The 17,912-nt window shown below is 40.8% G+C and overlaps 2 protein-coding genes across 4 annotated transcripts in view; both read left to right on the top strand.

Annotated features, from left to right (window-relative positions):
* The first annotated feature begins 937 nt into the window (after positions 1–937).
* LOC146552851 (uncharacterized) lies at positions 938–10,269 on the top strand. The gene is made up of 3 exons (XM_085254444.1): positions 938–1,643; positions 6,415–7,611; positions 7,689–10,269. Exons 1-3 carry the CDS (start codon positions 1,544–1,546, stop codon positions 9,785–9,787), a joined length of 3,396 nt encoding a protein of 1,131 aa, XP_085110570.1. The 5' UTR covers positions 938–1,543; the 3' UTR covers positions 9,788–10,269.
* A 2,293-nt stretch (positions 10,270–12,562) lies between these two features.
* LOC146552848 (uncharacterized) overlaps positions 12,563–17,912 on the top strand; it is a 32,337-nt gene continuing 26,987 nt past the window's right edge. Inside the window, exons 1-2 of one of the 3 annotated variants that reach the window (XM_085254148.1) lie at positions 12,563–12,700; positions 17,625–17,759. The gene's annotated coding sequence lies outside the window, so the exon portion shown is untranslated. Of the gene's footprint in view, positions 12,701–15,450; positions 15,501–17,624; positions 17,760–17,912 lie in introns of those variants that run through there. The other 2 variants (XM_085254149.1, XM_085254150.1) reach the window with 2 other exon arrangements.

Genomic DNA, 17,912 nt, shown 5'->3' with positions numbered 1-17,912 from the left:
ACTTTTGTAAATATAATTTTTGGTTTAAATGACAACCCTATTTTTCAAATAATTCCTGTGACTCCTCCTGTTTTCAACTCAGTCCATCACACCCAACAATAACAATTACGGGTAAAGACCGAGGTTTATGGTTATTGTTAATGAGTAAAGGTCAGGTGGAGTTTGTCCCTTGCAGAGATTATAAAGGCAGAAAGCACAGGATGAGGTCAGAGGATCCCACAGCTTTCTACTGTGAGTACACCAAGGTTTTCTTTTTGTCTCCAGGTGGAAGTGCATATATGGACTTAGCTCTGGGTCCGTTATGTATTATAATAATGGACAAACTACTAATGCATATTGAACTGTATTCTAGGAGCCAATGAACTGATGCTACAGTTACAGTAATGTGTTGTCTTCTTATGTTAAAAGTAGAGGAGAGGCTTTTAAGATTGAAGATGCTTTAGAGTGCAGAATGTAAGAAGTTAAATGCTAATAAAGCAGAGATAAAGGAAAAACATTAATCTGTAGGTCAACAGTGCGCATGTTTAAACAGACACATAAACAGGATGGCAGCTTTATACAATGTATCATCGATTGTCATGAATTGATTAATGTGGAATTTCTTACTAAATATATAAGTTGGGCAATAAGAAAATAATTTAATATTATCTGCATAACCTGTGTATTAATTATGAGAACAAGGTGAAGCATAAAAATTTAGGACACGAAAGCAAAAGTATCTCTCTCGGGCTTATCACATCCAACTCTCGTATCAGAGTTCCTCCCCAACAATAAAAATTAAGGGTAAACACCAAGGTTAAAAAATAAAGCAGTAAAGTTGTGTAAGGCAAATAACTTTCCACTGACGGCATACTATTTTTATTTTAATATCTAACTCAAACTGAGGACTTAGCTCTCCAGCCACAGTCAGTACTGTACAGTACTGTACAGTACTGTACAGTACTGAAAAGTACTGTAACAGTAACTTTTTTACCAACACAAGCAAATTTTTATCCAACGCACACAGCTTGAACTGAGAAATGAAATGTTACTTTTATATAAATGAGAACTTCAACTGGCAGGAAATGTACTGAAAGCTGACATACAAATAGAATTTTCTTAGGCTTTTCTCATTTAAAGGGAGCTAATTAGAATTATTAAACAATATGTTAGATGTTTACAATAATAATTTTATTAAGAGTAAGTTAGTAAAGCATTTTTCTTTTAAATCTCACATTAAACCCTTATTAACTAGGACAGTTAATGAAGTGTAAGAAACCAAATTTAAGAATGACTGACAAACACTTGGTCTGAATACTAACCCGAAGTCTGTTTCAAAGATGAAGTAAAAGTACTGCAAAAAGATCGTAGCCCTGAAGAAATATTTTGTGAAGGAGCGGAGCATCAACCAAATTCAGTAAATTTGTAGCAGGACAAAGAGAAATGAGTTAAATATGCTAAGAATAAAGAGTGTGAGGATGGTTAGTAGTACGAATGAGAACATGAACAAACAGAAGAGAAACAAACTAACAAGCTGTTCATTTGGTCCTGTTCAGACTGAGCCATGGACTCTGGATCTGGCAGTACGATGGAGGTGGCGGCACTCGGCCGGCCTTTCAGTCTTGGGATGCTGTATGACTGCCGCAAAGACTCACTGATCCCAGGTAAGAATTCAATATATAGATTATACAGATATATTTTTTCCAGAAAAGAAAAAAGTGACATGACAACACAGTTAGCCAAGAAATACTTTGCAGCTTTGTTGAACAAATCAGGTGCTGATAAAACACCAAGTGTCTGCTAGTTCAGGTACAGTGGGAGAAAAGAAGTCAGTGGAGAACAAGAAAGTATCAGCATGGGACAAAATTTATAATATGAGCAGAGGGGTGGGCCTGCTGGAACATAATGTAGTGATGCTCTGCCATTTTTATCCAGAAGTAAAATATGGAGTGCTGAAATGTAGTTCTCACTTTAAGAATATTTCATGCAAGAAAGTTAATAAAAACAATATTTAGTAACAGTCTGTGCCAACACAAAACCACAGAACATACACACAAAAAAAATCTACTGTTGGCATTTACCAAAGAGGCACTCAATCAGTTTTGTGGGGGAAGTAGTTGATGACGCATTTTGCCCATGGAAGTCCTTTGGGTGATTTAACAATCCACCTAATGATATACAAAGATGCAGTCGGTTCATTTCAATAATTACTAAAAGCTGCTCAAATTAGTGGCTCAGACACAAGCAGCCAATGAGGAAGCAAATTATGTCCAAACAAAATAATATAGTCAAACAGGTTTTACATGTTTCTCTCTGAAAACAGTGTGGCAGTTAAATGAGACGACGCTGAAGAAGAGTCAGTATGATTTTGAGATGAAGGATAACTCTTCTGTTAGAAAGATTGTGTGAGGTCCTGAGGACTGAGATACAGGTGGGTGCAGAATTTATCCAGATTAGAGCTGCATTATTACAAACTATTCCACCATATAGGCCTGAAATCAGACAACCTGTAGGATGTGCAGAAAAATATCAAACATTATTTACCTTCAAACGCTGAGCCCTCCCTTTGTTAAATGGTAAATATGGTAAATGGCCTGTATTTATATAGCGCTTTACTAGTCCCTAAGGACCCCAAAGCGCTTTACATATCCAGTCATCCACACATTCACACACTGGTGATGGCAGCTACATTGTAGCCACAGCCACCCTGGGGCGCACTGACAGAGGCGAGGCTGCCGGACACTGGCGCCACCGGGCCCTCTGACCACCACCAGTAGGCAACGGGTGAAGTGTCTTGCCCAAGGACACAACGACCGAGACTGTCCAAGCCGGGGCTCGAACCGGCAACCTTCCGATTACAAGGCGAACTCCCAACTCTTGAGCCACGATCGCCCCACAGTAACTGTGTTCATTAACACAGTTACTGTGCAGTGTGTAATTATGCAAGTTGTGCTTGTTTTTCTGCAGGTTGTGAGGTGGCAGGAACTTATTAGTTGATGTTATGTATTTCAGACATTTAACTGATAAAACTCAGTTTAATTAACAGCTGCATTTTGACATTTTAGTATGGTATGTAATCTGTGTGCAGAAATCCAGCTAAAAACCTGAAACACACTTTAGTTCAGTTCAAGTTACAATATAATCCGAGTATTATCCCTGAGGAGCAGAAGAGGACTTATCTCTAAACACTCATTGTGAGGATGGAGTGAAGAGTTACAGGACTTAAAGCTGTGACCCATCACACTTATACACCAACTATCACAAACCCCACAATCAAAATAATATGTGCTTCTTTCAGCATCAAAAGTTAGCATTAGACTTAGTAAACCTTAGAAAATCATGTTTGTGTGACTGAATTAAATATTCTCCTTTAATGCTGTGAAAGAGAAATTCTTTCAAATACAAAGCAATAAGGCCAGCCACCAAAACATCCGTGTCTACGTCTTTCCGTTTTAAAACTGACACTGTGCCTCTTCCTTAAGACAAAGGACATGGATGCAGTTACTTTTTGTCACGACGTACAAGGTGGACTCACGCGCTGGACTCCGGGGATGATGTACACAAGAGAATTTATTACAGAACAATGTCCAATGAGTGTATATACACAGATACGGGGCAGTGCTATTTACAAAAGGTGAGGGGGGCAGGGCTCCGGGTAAAATCCAGGGGAACACGCTCGTCTCTCTCCACACAATCCAGACACGAATCCACTCGCACACCAGGAAAACAGTCCAGGGAATCTGTACACAAAGAGACGCTTGTTAAATGCTAAACACACACTGCATGGGAAAATACTTGCTGGGGCACTCGACTTTCACTGACGCGATTCTCATAACGATCCAGCAAAGAACAGCCGTTGCTTCCCGTCTTAAATACCACACTGATGAGGCATAGGTGTTTCTTCCTCCGAGGGCGTGAACCCATAATGAGTTCAGCCCCGGCGAGAGAGAGGACCAGAGAGAAAGAGGGAGAGACAGCTGATCAGCGACCAGCTGAACCCCCAGGCCGTGACACTTTTATAGATCATGTGCATTTGTAGGAGTTTTTCTTTCAAAGCCAACAAGGAATATAAAATACAAAACGCATGCAGGTAATCACAGTATTTTAGAGACGGTGGATTTACAGTATTTAACATTTCATAATCAACACAAGTGAAATGATCCAGAACACCGCAAAACACCATGGATCACATTCATGTAGTTTGTTTTTCATCCTGCAAATCTGTAATATACAACATTCAAATGTCAGTTAAACTGCTACAATTAATCTAATTTTATTAAAGTTAATTGAAAGTCTTTTTATTTATTTATTTTTTTCAAGGAAAACTTCTGTTTGTTTGTTTTTGTTTTTTTCTCCATTTAGTTTTTGCACCAAAATGTGATTCAGTTTAATAACAGATCATTGGTTAACAGAAGTTTTTCTACTAGTGTTTTGTTGATTAGTTGTAGAGATGAGGGGAATATATATGTGTTGTGAAGTTTCCCAAACAGGAAGGAAATTCTAGATATGTTTGAATGTTCCTCAGAATATACGCAGTTTAGTTGGATTGGAAGACATTTTTTTAAAGAGACAAAACAAATATCTCCACCTCGTCCCCTCAGCTTTAACCTTCCTGCCTTGTCTCCACTTTTCCTTTGAGAAAGGCACAACACTACACTGCTGGTTGGAACTATGAATATCTGTATGGGAAATGTGCCCCATTATTCAGATCCAGCGATGCCAAAGCTGCTTTCTGCAAAAACATACTAGAACAGTAAATCCTATTTGTCAGCTGGTGAGACAGTTCATCCCATCCCAGTAATTATGCTAGCCTTTTTTTTTTACTTCCACTCCAGATCTTGATTGCTGAAAGCTGTGGAGCAAAACATTTACTTCAAAGATTTTATTTTGTCAAATAATAAAAATTAACAACTTACTGGATCCTGACCCTCCTGTTTTTACTCATTCAAGCTTCTCTCCTGTTCATCCACTTAAGTCACATGAAGTTGAAGATTTAGCAAAAATATGAGATATTTTTCCTTCCTATATTTTGTGCTGTTTTTGTTGCTTTTCTATGAAATACCTTGAATGAAAACATGGACACTGGCATCCTCAAAGGAGTGAACTTTGTCCTTTGGAGATGGTCTTGTCTCATCGAGGTGGCTCTTCACGTTTTGGACAGAGAAGACAGATAGTTTGAAAGAGGAGTAAATGAAGCCATCTATGTCCACTGTGAGCGACCATCTTTGAACAGAGGGCGGGGCTTACAACACCAACTCTCTGCCATCTATAATCCAGCTCTGAGGTCTTTCCCAGACGCCTTAACGCCCACTCACATCCTGGGCCATCTGACCTCAGGAAATCATGTGATGGGGTGGGTTCAGGTTGAGCTCACCCGAAACCCTGGCTGATTGTGACTCACACCCATTTTTACACCTTGACTTGTGTGATTACGTAGAGGATCATTAGGGGGTCCATGTCCCTATCAGGTGGTGGGGGGGATACTCCCACAGGGCTTAAATCTGGGACTCTCCACCATTTGACCTTAGAACTGAAGAAGCTTCTCGGATGAGAGGTGAAACGTCTTCAAGCAACTTAAAGAAGTCCAGACGCTTTTCTTTGCAAGCTCCTTAGACAACTGTGTACTATGTACTTTTTAAAAATAAATAATATTATTTAGGAACGTTTAAAAGGGAGGCTGTGGATAAGATGTAGGAGTGAATCTTTTGTTAGACTGGTGAATCGATCCCCAGATCCTCTAGCTCACACGATATATCAGTGTAAAACTTTCTTGCTGTTGAGGTTAAACTACATAGAACAGAAACGACTGAGATCTCAGCTGTTGCTGTGCTGTTACCCATGAAAAAAGAAGATCACTCTGCCTATAATATGTTTAAGGAGTTGATAAAGGAACTGTATTATGAACTGACTCAGGATTTATGGACAAGAGAGATTAGACATACGTGGTTTATAAGGTTCCAAATTATCAGCACTGGTGATTATACATCATGAAGAGACTGTTGCAATAATTTTATTATCTATAATGATCTCCGTGTTCAGGAAGCTCAACTTGAGTTCTACTTCTTTTAAATACTGTTTAAAAAATACATGTGTATTAATATTACTCCCACTGCACTTTATTTATACAATAATAATAATAATAATAATAATAATAATAATAATAATAATAATAATAATGGCAACCTTATGGTATTTTAGTGTATATAGTGACAATTTGTACACAGTATAGTATTTTGGCTTTTTTTCTTCTCATCTTTTTTTTTCTGTTTTCATTTTCCTAGTGTGGGATTAAATGAAGTCTGTCTGTCGTTACAGGAATGACTCTGTGGGACCGTAATGATCTCAAAGAACATGTATCAGAGGGACCACACTTATTTTAGGGTGTGGTTTAATCAATGGAGTCCTGGTAGTAAAATTTTCCTTCTTCTTTTACAGGATTGACTCTGTGGGATCGTGATGACCTGATGAAAGATGTTGGAGAAAGACCGCAGGCCTCTAATGAGTTTGAAATTGTTGCATCTGAATCAATTTCAGACAAATCTTCAGCTCTAAGTGTTGATGCTTCACTGAAGGCAAGTTTCCTGGGTGGACTGGTTAAGGTTGATGGATCTGCCAAATATCTGAATGATAGTAAATCTTCCAGAAATCAGGCCAGAGTAACACTGAAGTACAAGAAAACCACAAAGATCCAGGAGCTGTCCATGAATCATCTTGGAAGAGGAAACGTGAAGCATCCATATGTTTTTGATCAAGGCTTAGCAACACATGTAGTCACAGCTATTCTTTATGGAGCACAAGCTTTCTTTGTGTTTGACCGTGAAGTTTCTGAACATGAAGATCATCAAGATGTTCAGGGCAACTTGAAGGTGACCATCAAGAAGATTCCCTTACTTTCTGTAGAGGGTGAAGGTTCCCTGAAGATGGAAGACAAGGACAAAGAAAGTGTTCATAAATTCTCCTGCAGGTTTTATGGAGACTTCTGTCTTCCAAAACCACCAACAACCTTTCAAGATGCAGTAGAAGTCTACCAAAGCCTGCCAGGATTACTGGGAGACAAAGCTGTACCAGTGATGGTCTGGCTGCTGCCACTGACAGCTTTAGATTCTTCTGCTGCTCAACTCGTCCGTCAGATCAGTACAGGATTAGTTCAAGAAGCACAGACAGTCCTGGAGGACTTCAGTGAGCTGGAAATGAGGAACAATGATGTACTGAGAACCAGCTCTGCACAGCAGTTCCCACAGATTGAACAAAAAATTAAAAGTTTCAAAGAAATGTGCTCTGAGTTCAAACTGGATTTCCAACAGACTTTGGCCAAGAAACTTCCATCAATCCGAGGAGGAGGAGAAGAGGAAGCTGAGCTTGCAGAGATCCTGAAGAAGAGACATTCTTCACCTTTCAGCAGCAAAAACCTGAACGAGTGGATGGACTGTAAAAAGAGAGAAGTTGACACATTAATGTCTTTTACCAGGATGATGAAAAACACCAAAATCATCTCGTCTCAAAATGATCTGTACAAGGAAAGTCTGAGTGCAGAGCATGTTGTGTGTTTTGTTTTCACCTCTCTGGGAAAGGATGAACCGTACCTCTCAGCTTTATCAAGATACTTAAGAGGAAAAACCAACAAAGAAACCAACCAAACCTCCTGGTTAGTCTGTTCAGTTTCATTTTCATGTTCATTTTTAATGTTTTCCACCACAACTCTCCCACTCATGATGTAGAGAAGGAACAATGGTACGCCTCAAAAGAAGTAACAGATGAAATGAGGAGAAAAGCAAAACTCTTCAGTGATTTTGCAGAGGCCAACAAGAAGAACAAGAACATGAAGTTCCTGACAGTGGGGTTAACTAATGAGACACAGGAAGGTTCCAGCATCCACCTTTATGAAGGTGGATTTACTGTCAGTGAGAACTTTGAGCCTCCTTCAAAGCCTGAAACTGTGACAGCAGCTGACATAAACCACAACAGTGTGACACTGAAGATTTCTCCACCCAGATTTGGAGCAGAGAACATCACCTCCTACTCTGTTGAGTACTGTGTCAGTGGAGAGGATGGATGGCAGCAGAAGACAGAAGCAAAGGCTGAAGAAGTCACAGTGAGAGATCTGAAGCCAAACACAGAGTATGTGTTCAGATGCAGAGCAGTGACCTCAGCAGGTGTCGGGCCGGCTAATAAAGTTTCTATTAAAACAACTTCAAGTGGCAGAAACAAAGAAACATGTTTGGCAGAAAAACTGAGAGATAAAAGTGAAAAGATCAAATCTGATTCCCCCTCAGTTTACAAACTGCCTCTGACAGAAGAACACATGAACATAGATGGATGCAGGAAGTTTAACTTTGGAGAAGAAAGCACGAGGCAGAATCGTACAATAATGCTTTTTGGAGCGACAGGATCAGGAAAGTCCACTCTGATCGATGGGATGATCAACTACATTGTTGGTGTCGAGTGGGAGGACAGTTTCAGGTTTAAATTCATTAATGAGGATCAGCCAACATCACGAGCTCACAGTCAGACCTCTGAAGTCACTGTTTACAAAATCAACCACCAGGATGGATTTCAAATCCCGTTCTCTCTGACCATTGTGGACACTCCAGGCTTTGGAGATACAAGAGGCATAGAAAGAGACAGAGAGATCACAGAGCAGCTACGTAATCTCTTCACTTCCTCACATGGTGTCAGTGAAATCGATGCTGTGTGTTTTGTAGCTCAGGCTGCTTTAGCACAACTCACAGCAGCACAGAAATATGTGTTTGATTCAGTGCTCTCAATCTTTGGCAAAGATGTGGCAGAAAACATCAGGATCCTGGTGACATTTGCAGACGGTCAGCGACCTCCAGTTCTCGAGGCGATCAATGCTGCAGGAGTCCCATGTCCTAAAACAAAAGACGGACTTCCAACTCACTTCAAGTTCAATAATTCAGCATTGTTTGCGCAGAAAGGATCATCTGAAGAAGTCAGTTGGAGGAAGGGTAATAAAGGAGGTTTTGATCTGATTTTTTGGGAAATGGGGGCAGAAAACATGAAGAGTTTTTTTGCTGCTCTGAGTCTTATAGAAACTAAAAGCTTGACACTGACAAAGGAAGTCCTCAGAGAAAGAAAGCAGCTCGAGATTTCAGTTGAGAAAATGCAGGAGCAGGTGAAACTTGGGTTAGCCAAGCTTGAGGGGATAAAAGAGACGAGTGAGAAACTTAAAGAATATGAAGCAGAGATCGGCAGAAATGAGAACTTTGAATTTGAAGTTACTGTCAAAAAGCCTTATCATGTGGCCATTTCTGGATCTGGAAACTACAGCACCAACTGTCAGCAGTGTCATGTCACCTGTCACTATCCATGCACCATAGCAAATGATGCAGATAAAAGATACTGTCCAACAATGGGATCAGATGGATACTGTACTCAGTGTCCAGGCAAATGTTACTGGAATGTACACTTTAATCAGAAGTACAGATGGGTCTATAAAGACGTTAAAGAGAAAAGAACAATAAAAGAGCTGAAAGAAAAGTACTTGAAGGCCAAAGGAGAGAAGATGACTGTTCAGAAAGTGATTGATAAACTGAATGCTGAGTATAAAAGTTTGCATGCTGAAGGGAAGAAACTAATGGAGAGATCTTCCAAGTGTCTGAACAGACTCAAAGAGACATCACTGAAGACAAACCCTCTGTCCACTCCAGAGTACATCGACATGCTTATTGAAGGAGAGAAATCTGAGGGCAAACCAGGCTGGAAGCAACGAGTTCAGTCTCTGATGGAGATGAAAGGAAAAGCAGAGCTCATGGCTAAAATAGAGCAAGGAGAGAAACTCCTTCACTGAACATTCATGTGATCACAAAGAAGAACAAAGAAAAGGTCGAGAGCAGTTTGAACTGAGATGATAAAAATTTGAACTCAGTCAACGACGACAAACGACACACGTAAAAAAAACCTCATATTTACTGTTTGCTGCCTGATAAGATCTCATTTTAAAACTGATTTATCTTTAACATAGAAGTGTAATTATATTTTATTGGATTTTACAATGTTCAACCTTTTACTTTTTCCTTTCAGCTTCTTTATATTCTTTACGTTTGATCTAATATTAAGTTTATTTTCTCAGTGACTCCTGATGTTGATGTTAATGGACTTTTTATTGTGTTGATTTTTATGCTTTTATTGAAAAAGTATAATTTTACTTTTTGTTTCCTTTCCTGGATTTTTCTGGATTTTTCTGTTGCTTCATAAAACACAGCAAATGTTTATCACACATATGAGAGCAGCTGTTTTATCATCTGTGTGAGGGGATGTAGTTTTACTAACTCAGACGTGTCATTTACACATTTACAGCTTCATTTTCATTTGCTTCCTGAGCACTCGTGCTGCCAGTGTGTTAGCTTTATCTAAGTAAAACCCTTTGCTGGAACAAAGAGACGATCCACTGCAGGGGCAAAACAGCGGTCCACCTAAAGAAAAGGCTCTTATACTCAAACAGATACAGATGTGTCTGCCGTACCATATATCAGAAAGAGAAGATACAACCTCTCTCATGACCCTCGGATGTATGTGAGGTATGTCAGAACACTCTGGAAAAGGAGTGAACGTCCTCCCATCTCATAGCACACAGAGTCTTACTAAGGATGAGACCTTCTATCAGTATGCAAACAGTTATAGACTCTAAGCATATATGATTATGTTTCTAAGTACAAATGTCAATTCTAAAATCTCACTCTGACACAGCGTTTGTTCACAGTTCAAACATTTATTCAGCCAGTCCTGTCATTAAGTCGCGTTTGATTAAACAGAGACATGAATCCCTTTGTTATCGTGTCAGGAGCTGCACGCTGTGGTGACCTGTTGTAACAGGAAGCAGCTGGAAGTCACTTTATTAAGATCAGAATTCAGTGAGCTGATTGGTCCATATTCTCTCATTTGTTAGCAGGTTGTCCTGATGTTTTTAAATAATATAATTTGAGCTCTGATTCATTAATAATTACTCGAACCTGCTGGATTAGCTTTAAGATCATGGTCACATGATCATGAGTTTGTGAGTGTAATGTTCTCATTAACATAAAAAGCTGACCTGCAGGATGATTTTGGTGAACAGGCCTCTCAGTCAGCTTCACTGATCTGCTTCAGTCTGACTGCTGAGCTGGAAAAAAGCCGAACCTGAAGATTTTTATTCTTCATCTTAAACATGTCAGCTCATCAGATAATGCCTGCATGCTTCTACACTGTCTGCTGTGTGAAAACAGATTTCACTGCATTTAATACCAACTTGAAGTTAAATGTGACTGAACAACATCAGAGGTAGAAGAAACACAGAGAGCTGTGGTCTGAAGACAGATGAACACAGCGTGTGAGAAATTGTAATCTTTACAAAAAACGTCCAGTAACTGTTTAGGAATTACAGACATTTTTATTCACAGTCCCTCATTTTCAGATACTCTAAACTGACTAACAAGTAGTTTGATAATTATAATTTGATCAACTGGTCCTGAATCCAATTGACACCCTCTTCTCAACGAGAAGCCTGAGGTCGGGGGAGCCCGACTATCCTGGAGGGACATTCCCTGCCAGATACATGATGGACAGGTGGAGGAACTGGAGGGTCATGTGCCTGGCGGGACGGTCGATCTAGGACAGGAGGAGTATCTACCTTTTGGGAACCATGATAACAGGGTTCTTGCTGATCTTAGCTGGCTTGGACCTGTGTGATGGACCGAGTTGAAAACAGGAGGAGTCACAGAAATTATTTGAAAAATAGGGTTGGCATTTAAACCAAAAATTATATTTACAAAAGTAATAAATGTTGAGCTCATAAAAGAGGTAAAAGAAACAAAACTCAACTCATGTAAAACCACAACTTAACAAACCAACTGACTGCCCAAACAAACATAACTGACCTAAACAGGAAATGACTCACAAGGGTATATCTAATGGCTGATCAGACCACTATGACACATGAGGGGTAACTAAACAAAACACAACTGTAAACAAGAAACAATGCAGTACAGTCTGGTTTGATAATAAACTAAACACCAAAGAAGAAAATCATTAAGCCCTAAACTCAAATATTTAATTAAGGGCAACTACTTTGTTTTTACATTAAAGAAAACACACATTCTCCCCCTTCAGCAGGAAGCGGTGGTGCAGTCCAATTATCCCTGTTGCATTTAATGCTTTCAAACCCTGGCCACCACATTTTGTCTGGCAGCGACTTCAGAGTGTGGCCATGGGTTTGATGATCACCATCATCCCATGAGGCAAGCATGGAGCTCCAGACCGAGAGCGGCTGATGGTCATTTGATATTTCTTCCATTACTAAATAATCACACCAACAGTTGTCACCTTCTCACCGAGCTTCCTGCTGATGTCTAGTAGAACGTTCCTGGCTTCTTCAGGTCTACGGTCTTATCTGACATCCTCTGACAGATTTATGGTCAGATTTATAGATGTGAAACTGTGAGTGTTAAAAAACATTTCCTGAAGATGAAAGTTGAATTTCAATGTTTTTTTTCTCTTTGTGCTCCAATCTGTTCAGTAATGTTTAATTAATGTGCTTGTTAATATTACTTGAATGTTGTCTCGTCTGTCATGATCAGTAGCAGCAGCAGCTGCAGTGTGTTGGTGCCACAAGGGGGCAGCAGAGTTTACAGCCGCAGATATCAGACCGTTTGCGGTTGGAGTTGTTTCCTCTCAGAGACCAAGAGGCAGACGACAGAACAACTTCAGAGGATCGACGACCTCTGCTGTGAGTACACTGTGGGTCATCATGATGAATGATAAATGATCCCGGTTGATCAGTTAAAGAGGCATTTCAGTCAGTCAGACTGTCTGTCGTCATTCAGGGAGTGAAACGCTTTCATCCCGTCAGTGTTTTATAACCAGCGAGTGAAACTGAAAGTGAGTGCTGCCATTAATCAGCTCAGATAAAACAGGACGACCACACAGTAATGGAGTTTATTTATTTAATCCCAAATGTGGGATGGCTGTGTCACTAATGTGTGAGTGTCAGTGATAGTCTGTGGAAAACAAAAAGCAAACAGAAACCGAAACAAACAAACTGCTGGGGAGGAGAGAGAGAGAAAGTTACAGGGTGTGGTCCAGCAGTCAGATTTCCTCAGGAAAGAGATAGCTGAGTGGTCAGAGCACGCTTTGAACAGTCCAAAAATTACCTCGTACCTCCTTCTCCTTAACATTTTTTCTTCATCACAGTGGGAAACATTACAAGGTGAAGGAAAGGTATTAAGGAGGATTTTTAAGGACTTAAAAACGAGAAGGAACTACAGTGACAGAAGATGGACTACAAAATGTGCATCTCACTCTGTGTTCTTCAATTTATATGTTATTACCACTCACAACTATATTAAAAAAAAATCATGGTAGCAAACAAAGTTATAGTTGAGTCATATTCAATTCAATTCAATTTTATTTATATAGCGCCAAATCACAACAAAAGTCGCCTCAAGGCGCTTCATAGATACAGAGAAAAACCCAACAATCATATGACCCCCTATGAGCAGCACTTTGGCGACAGTGGGAAGGAAAAACTCCCTTTTAACAGGAAGAAACCTCCGGCAGAACCAGGCTCAGGGAGGGGCGGGGCCATCTGCTGCGACCGGTTGGGGTGAGAGAAGGAAGACAGGATAAAGACATGCTGTGGAAGAGAGACAGAGGTTAATAACAGATATGATTCAATGCAGAGAGGTCTGTTAACACATAGTGAGTGAGAAAGGTGACTGGAAAGGAAAAACTCAATGCATCATGGGAATCCCCGACAGCCTACGTCTATTGCAGCATAACTAAGGGAGGATTCAGGGTCACCTGGTCCAGCCCTAACTATATGCTTTAGCAAAAAGGAAAGTTTGAAGCCTAATCTTGAAAGTAGAGATAGTGTCTGTCTCCTGAATCCAAACTGGAAGCTGGTTCCACAGAAGAGGGGCCTGAAAACTGAAGGCTCTGCCTCCCATTCTACTTTTAAATACTCTAGGAACAACAAGTAGGCCTGCAGAGCGAGAGCGAAGTGCTCTAATAGGGTGATATGGTACTACAAGGTCATTAAGATACGATGGGGCCTGATTATTTAAGACCTTGTATGTGAGGAGCAGGATTTTGAATTCTGGATTTAACAGGAAGCCAAAACAGGAGAAATCTGCTCTCTTTCTAGTCCCTGTCAGGACTCTTGCTGCAGCATTTTGGATCAGCTGAAGGCTTTTCAGTGCGTTTTTAGGACTTCCTGATAATAATGAATTACAGTCGTCCAGCCTGGAAGTAATAAATGCATGAACTAGTTTTTCAGCGTCACTCTGAGACAGGATATTTCTAACTTTAGAGATGTTGCACAAATGGAAGAAAGCAGTCTTACATATTTGTTTAATACACTGAACAAAAATATAAACGCAACACCTTTGTTACTGCTCCCATTCCCCATGGGATGGACGTAGAGACCTAAAATTCATTCCAGATACACAATATAACCATCCCTCCCAAACAGTGGTCACAAATCAGTCCAAATGTGTGGTAGTGGGCACATCTGCCATATTGAGATAATCCATCCCACCTCACAGGTGTGCCACATCAGGATGCTGATCTGACATCATGAGTAGTGCACAGGTGTACCTCAGACTGCCCACAACAAAAGGCCACCCTGGAATGTGCAGTTTTGTCTCACAGCAAAATGCCACAGATGCCACAAGCAATGAGGGAGCGTGCAATTGGCATGCTGACAGCAGGAATGTCAACCAGATCTGTCGCCCGTGCATTGAATGTTCATTTCTCAACCATAAGCCGTCTCCACAGGCGTTTCAGAGAATATGGCAGCACATCCAACCGGCCTCACAACCGCAGACCTCGTGTAACCACACCAGCCCAGGACCTCCACATCCAGCAGGTTCACCTCCAAGATCATCTGAGACCAGCCACCCAGACAGCTGCTGGAACAATTAGTTTGCACAACCAAACAATTTCTGCACAAACTGTCAGAAACCGTCTCAGGGACGCTCAACTGCATGCCCGTCGTCCTCATCGGGGTCTTGACCTGACTCCAGCTCGTCGCCGTAACAGACTTGTGTGGGCAAATGCTCACATTCGATGGCGTCTGGCACGTTGGAGAGGTGTGCGCTTCACGGATGAATCATGGTTCACATTGTTCAGGGCAGATGGCAGCTGAGAATGTCCCAGTTCTTGCATGGCCAGCATACTCACCGGACATGTCACCCATTGAGCATGTTCGGGATGTGCTTGACCGGCGTATACGACAGCGTGTACCAGTTCCCACGAATATCCAACAACCTCGCACAGCCATTGAAGTGGAGTGGACCAACATTCCACAGGCCACAATTGACAATCTGATAGACTCCATGCGACGATGTGTTGCACTGCATGAGGCAAATGGTGGTCACACCAGATGCTGACCGGTTCTGGGTCCCCAGACCCCCAATAGCGCAAAAAACTGCACATTCCAGGGTGGCCTTTTGTTGTGGGCAGTCTGAGGTACACCTGTGCACTACTCATGATGTCAGATCAGCATCCTGATGTGGCACACCTGTGAGGTGGGATGGATTATCTCAATATAGCAGATGTGCCCACTACCACACATTTGGACTGATTTGTGACCACTGTTTGGGAGGGATGGTTATATTGTGTATCTGGAATGAATTTTAGGTCTCTACGTCCATCCCATGGGGAATGGGAGCAGTAACAAAGGTGTTGCGTTTATATTTTTGTTCAGTGTATATTTGTTAGACGGGTTGTTTACAACGTTTTGGCAGCAAAGACGGGCAGAGAGGCAGGGTCAGGTTTATTTAACCCTATGCTTGGACTTGTCACCGTTGGCCATAACATGATCAGAGGTTACTTATTGACCCTAACAACTACATTTCAAACAGTACTGATGAACAGGTGCTCATACAACAAGTGGCACAGACTTTATTAATATATTTGTAAATAATATTTGACCTAAATATATGGGTCTTGTGATTTGAAGATTTAGGTTAGATGCATATCACAGTGGTTCCATTATATAAACACTCCGGTGTAGGTGTATATAGTGTACACGAGTATATATACCGTATTTCCCGGACTACAAAGCGCACCTGAATATTAGCCGCACAAGCTAAAATCAGGGGAAAATCCTGTTTTGTACATACATTAGCTGCACCTGACTAAAAGCCGCAGGTGTTTCAATGTTGACTCATCATATGTAAGAGAATATGCACAAAGGGAATTGTCAGGAAAGAGATGGCTGTTTGGAGACACACCCCTTTTATTAATATTTTGAAAAACAAGTTATGGGTACATATTTGCACATGTAGTACATAACAGTAACCTGCAGCACACCAGAAAAATAGATTCGGACTACCTTTTAGGCTCAGGTGCAGTGACACGGCTTTAACAAGAAGAAAAGTCAGTCATTCACCACCATCTTCCTGCGCACTAAAACCACCAAAGTCCTCTTCTCCAGTGTCGGAAACGAACAGGATCAGGGTGGCTTCGTCATCCACTCTCAGCTTCTTTCCTTCGTTGTCACTTTCAAAACCAAAGAAATCCTCGTTGTCAGTGTCAGAGTTGAACACCCTCTGAAGGGCCGTGGCGGTGTCCTCCTCTTCATCATGCAGCAGTCCAGCCCTTCGAAATCCGTTGGTGATCGTGGATGTTTTCACACTTTTCCACGCTGTCAGAATCCACCGGTGGAGTTGAGCATAACTTGCTTTTCGCAAGTTTATCGCCGCTCGTCATCCACGACTCCCGCTGAACGCGTAGCGCTACTTTGAAGTTTGTTTTTCGCGCTACTTGTACGGCACTATGTTGCCTGGCGGATGGACATGTGACCAACATACCACTCTTGAACCCCGATCCTTCCGCCAGGCAACGTAGTGCCGTACAACAGCGGAACAAACAAAACAAATCGTCTTACGATATCACAAAAATCATGGACAATCTATAGAAAAGCCGCACCTGACTAAAAGCCGCAGGGTTCAAAGCTTGTGCAAAAAGTAGCGCGACAATTACGGTAATTGCATAGTATATATGTGAGTATATGTCGGTGTATACAGGTATATATGCCATAAAAACATTCCACAACATGGGGATATCACCGGGTAAACTCCAGAAAGTTCTTAATATTTTATTGGTCAAGAGAAAGAAGAATGCAGACTGTGTTTAAATCAACCTCACAAATGTCACAGATCAGTCAGTAGGGCTCCTGAAAAGTCTGTGACACATCTGTGTGAACATCACCAGTTAATTTGGAACACTGGTCCCCTGACACAGAGTAATGTAGTGTACAAACAACCTCTTGCAAAAACAGATGGCAGAACATAGACGAGCTCATTGGTCCAGGACTCCACAGTCTATTCACACCTACAGGCTAAAATTCAAGTGTTGCAGCAGCTCAGGATTACGAATAAATCTTCCCTAGTTCAAAATTAAAAAGTTAAAGTTACAAGTCTAAAACAGCAAATACATGTGTGTATATTCATATAAAACTGAACTTTAAATTGAAAAGAGTATGAGAAAGTTTCAAGAATGAGACATGTATATGTATGAACTAAGCATGAATAAATTTAAACTGCCATAATACAGTGTGGGTGCTTAAGCTGTTCTCAAAAGTCTTTTTCTTTCCTTTTTGTAAATCCTGTATAACAAGTGTGACTTGTGGTTCTCCCTGTTTACAGAGGAAGCAGGTCACACATTCCTGAGAAATCAGTCCCTCCTCTCTGTATGTCCTATAAAAGCCAAAGGTGGGCAAAGTTTGTTCCTTACAGAGACGTCAGAGGCAGAACAACCTGAGAGACCAACTCCTGTGTGCAGTGAGTACTGTGGTTACATATTTTATTTGCTTCCTGACTGTAGTTATCTTTTGAATAAAAGCTTAATCAGTATTCATATCAAGTCAGTTTTTTTTTTCTTATAACAGAAAACAGTTGAAACCTTTAATTTTCTTACTAAAAATCATTTACCTT

The sequence above is a fragment of the Mchenga conophoros genome, linkage group LG18 (genome assembly GCF_057382185.1).
Source record: "Mchenga conophoros isolate Kocher_MC1m ecotype Shallow Benthic linkage group LG18, M_conophoros_male_GT1.1, whole genome shotgun sequence".
NCBI classification, from domain to species: domain Eukaryota; kingdom Metazoa; phylum Chordata; class Actinopteri; order Cichliformes; family Cichlidae; genus Mchenga; species Mchenga conophoros.
The sequence above is the reverse complement of the archived record's forward strand: the minus strand, read 5'-3'. Positions and strand labels throughout refer to the sequence as shown.

Bases quoted from the DNA above. Each gene is read 5' to 3' on its own strand.
- LOC146552851 (XM_085254444.1), top strand. From the start codon at position 1,544: ATGGACTCTGGATCTGGCAGTACGATGGAGGTGGCGGCACTCGGCCGG. The intron at 1,644-6,414 runs GTAAGAATTCAA...CTTCTTTTACAG, and splicing joins CAAAGACTCACTGATCCCAG to GATTGACTCTGTGGGATCGT. The intron at 7,612-7,688 runs ACCAAACCTCCT...ACTCTCCCACTC, and splicing joins AAAAACCAACAAAGAAACCA to ATGATGTAGAGAAGGAACAA.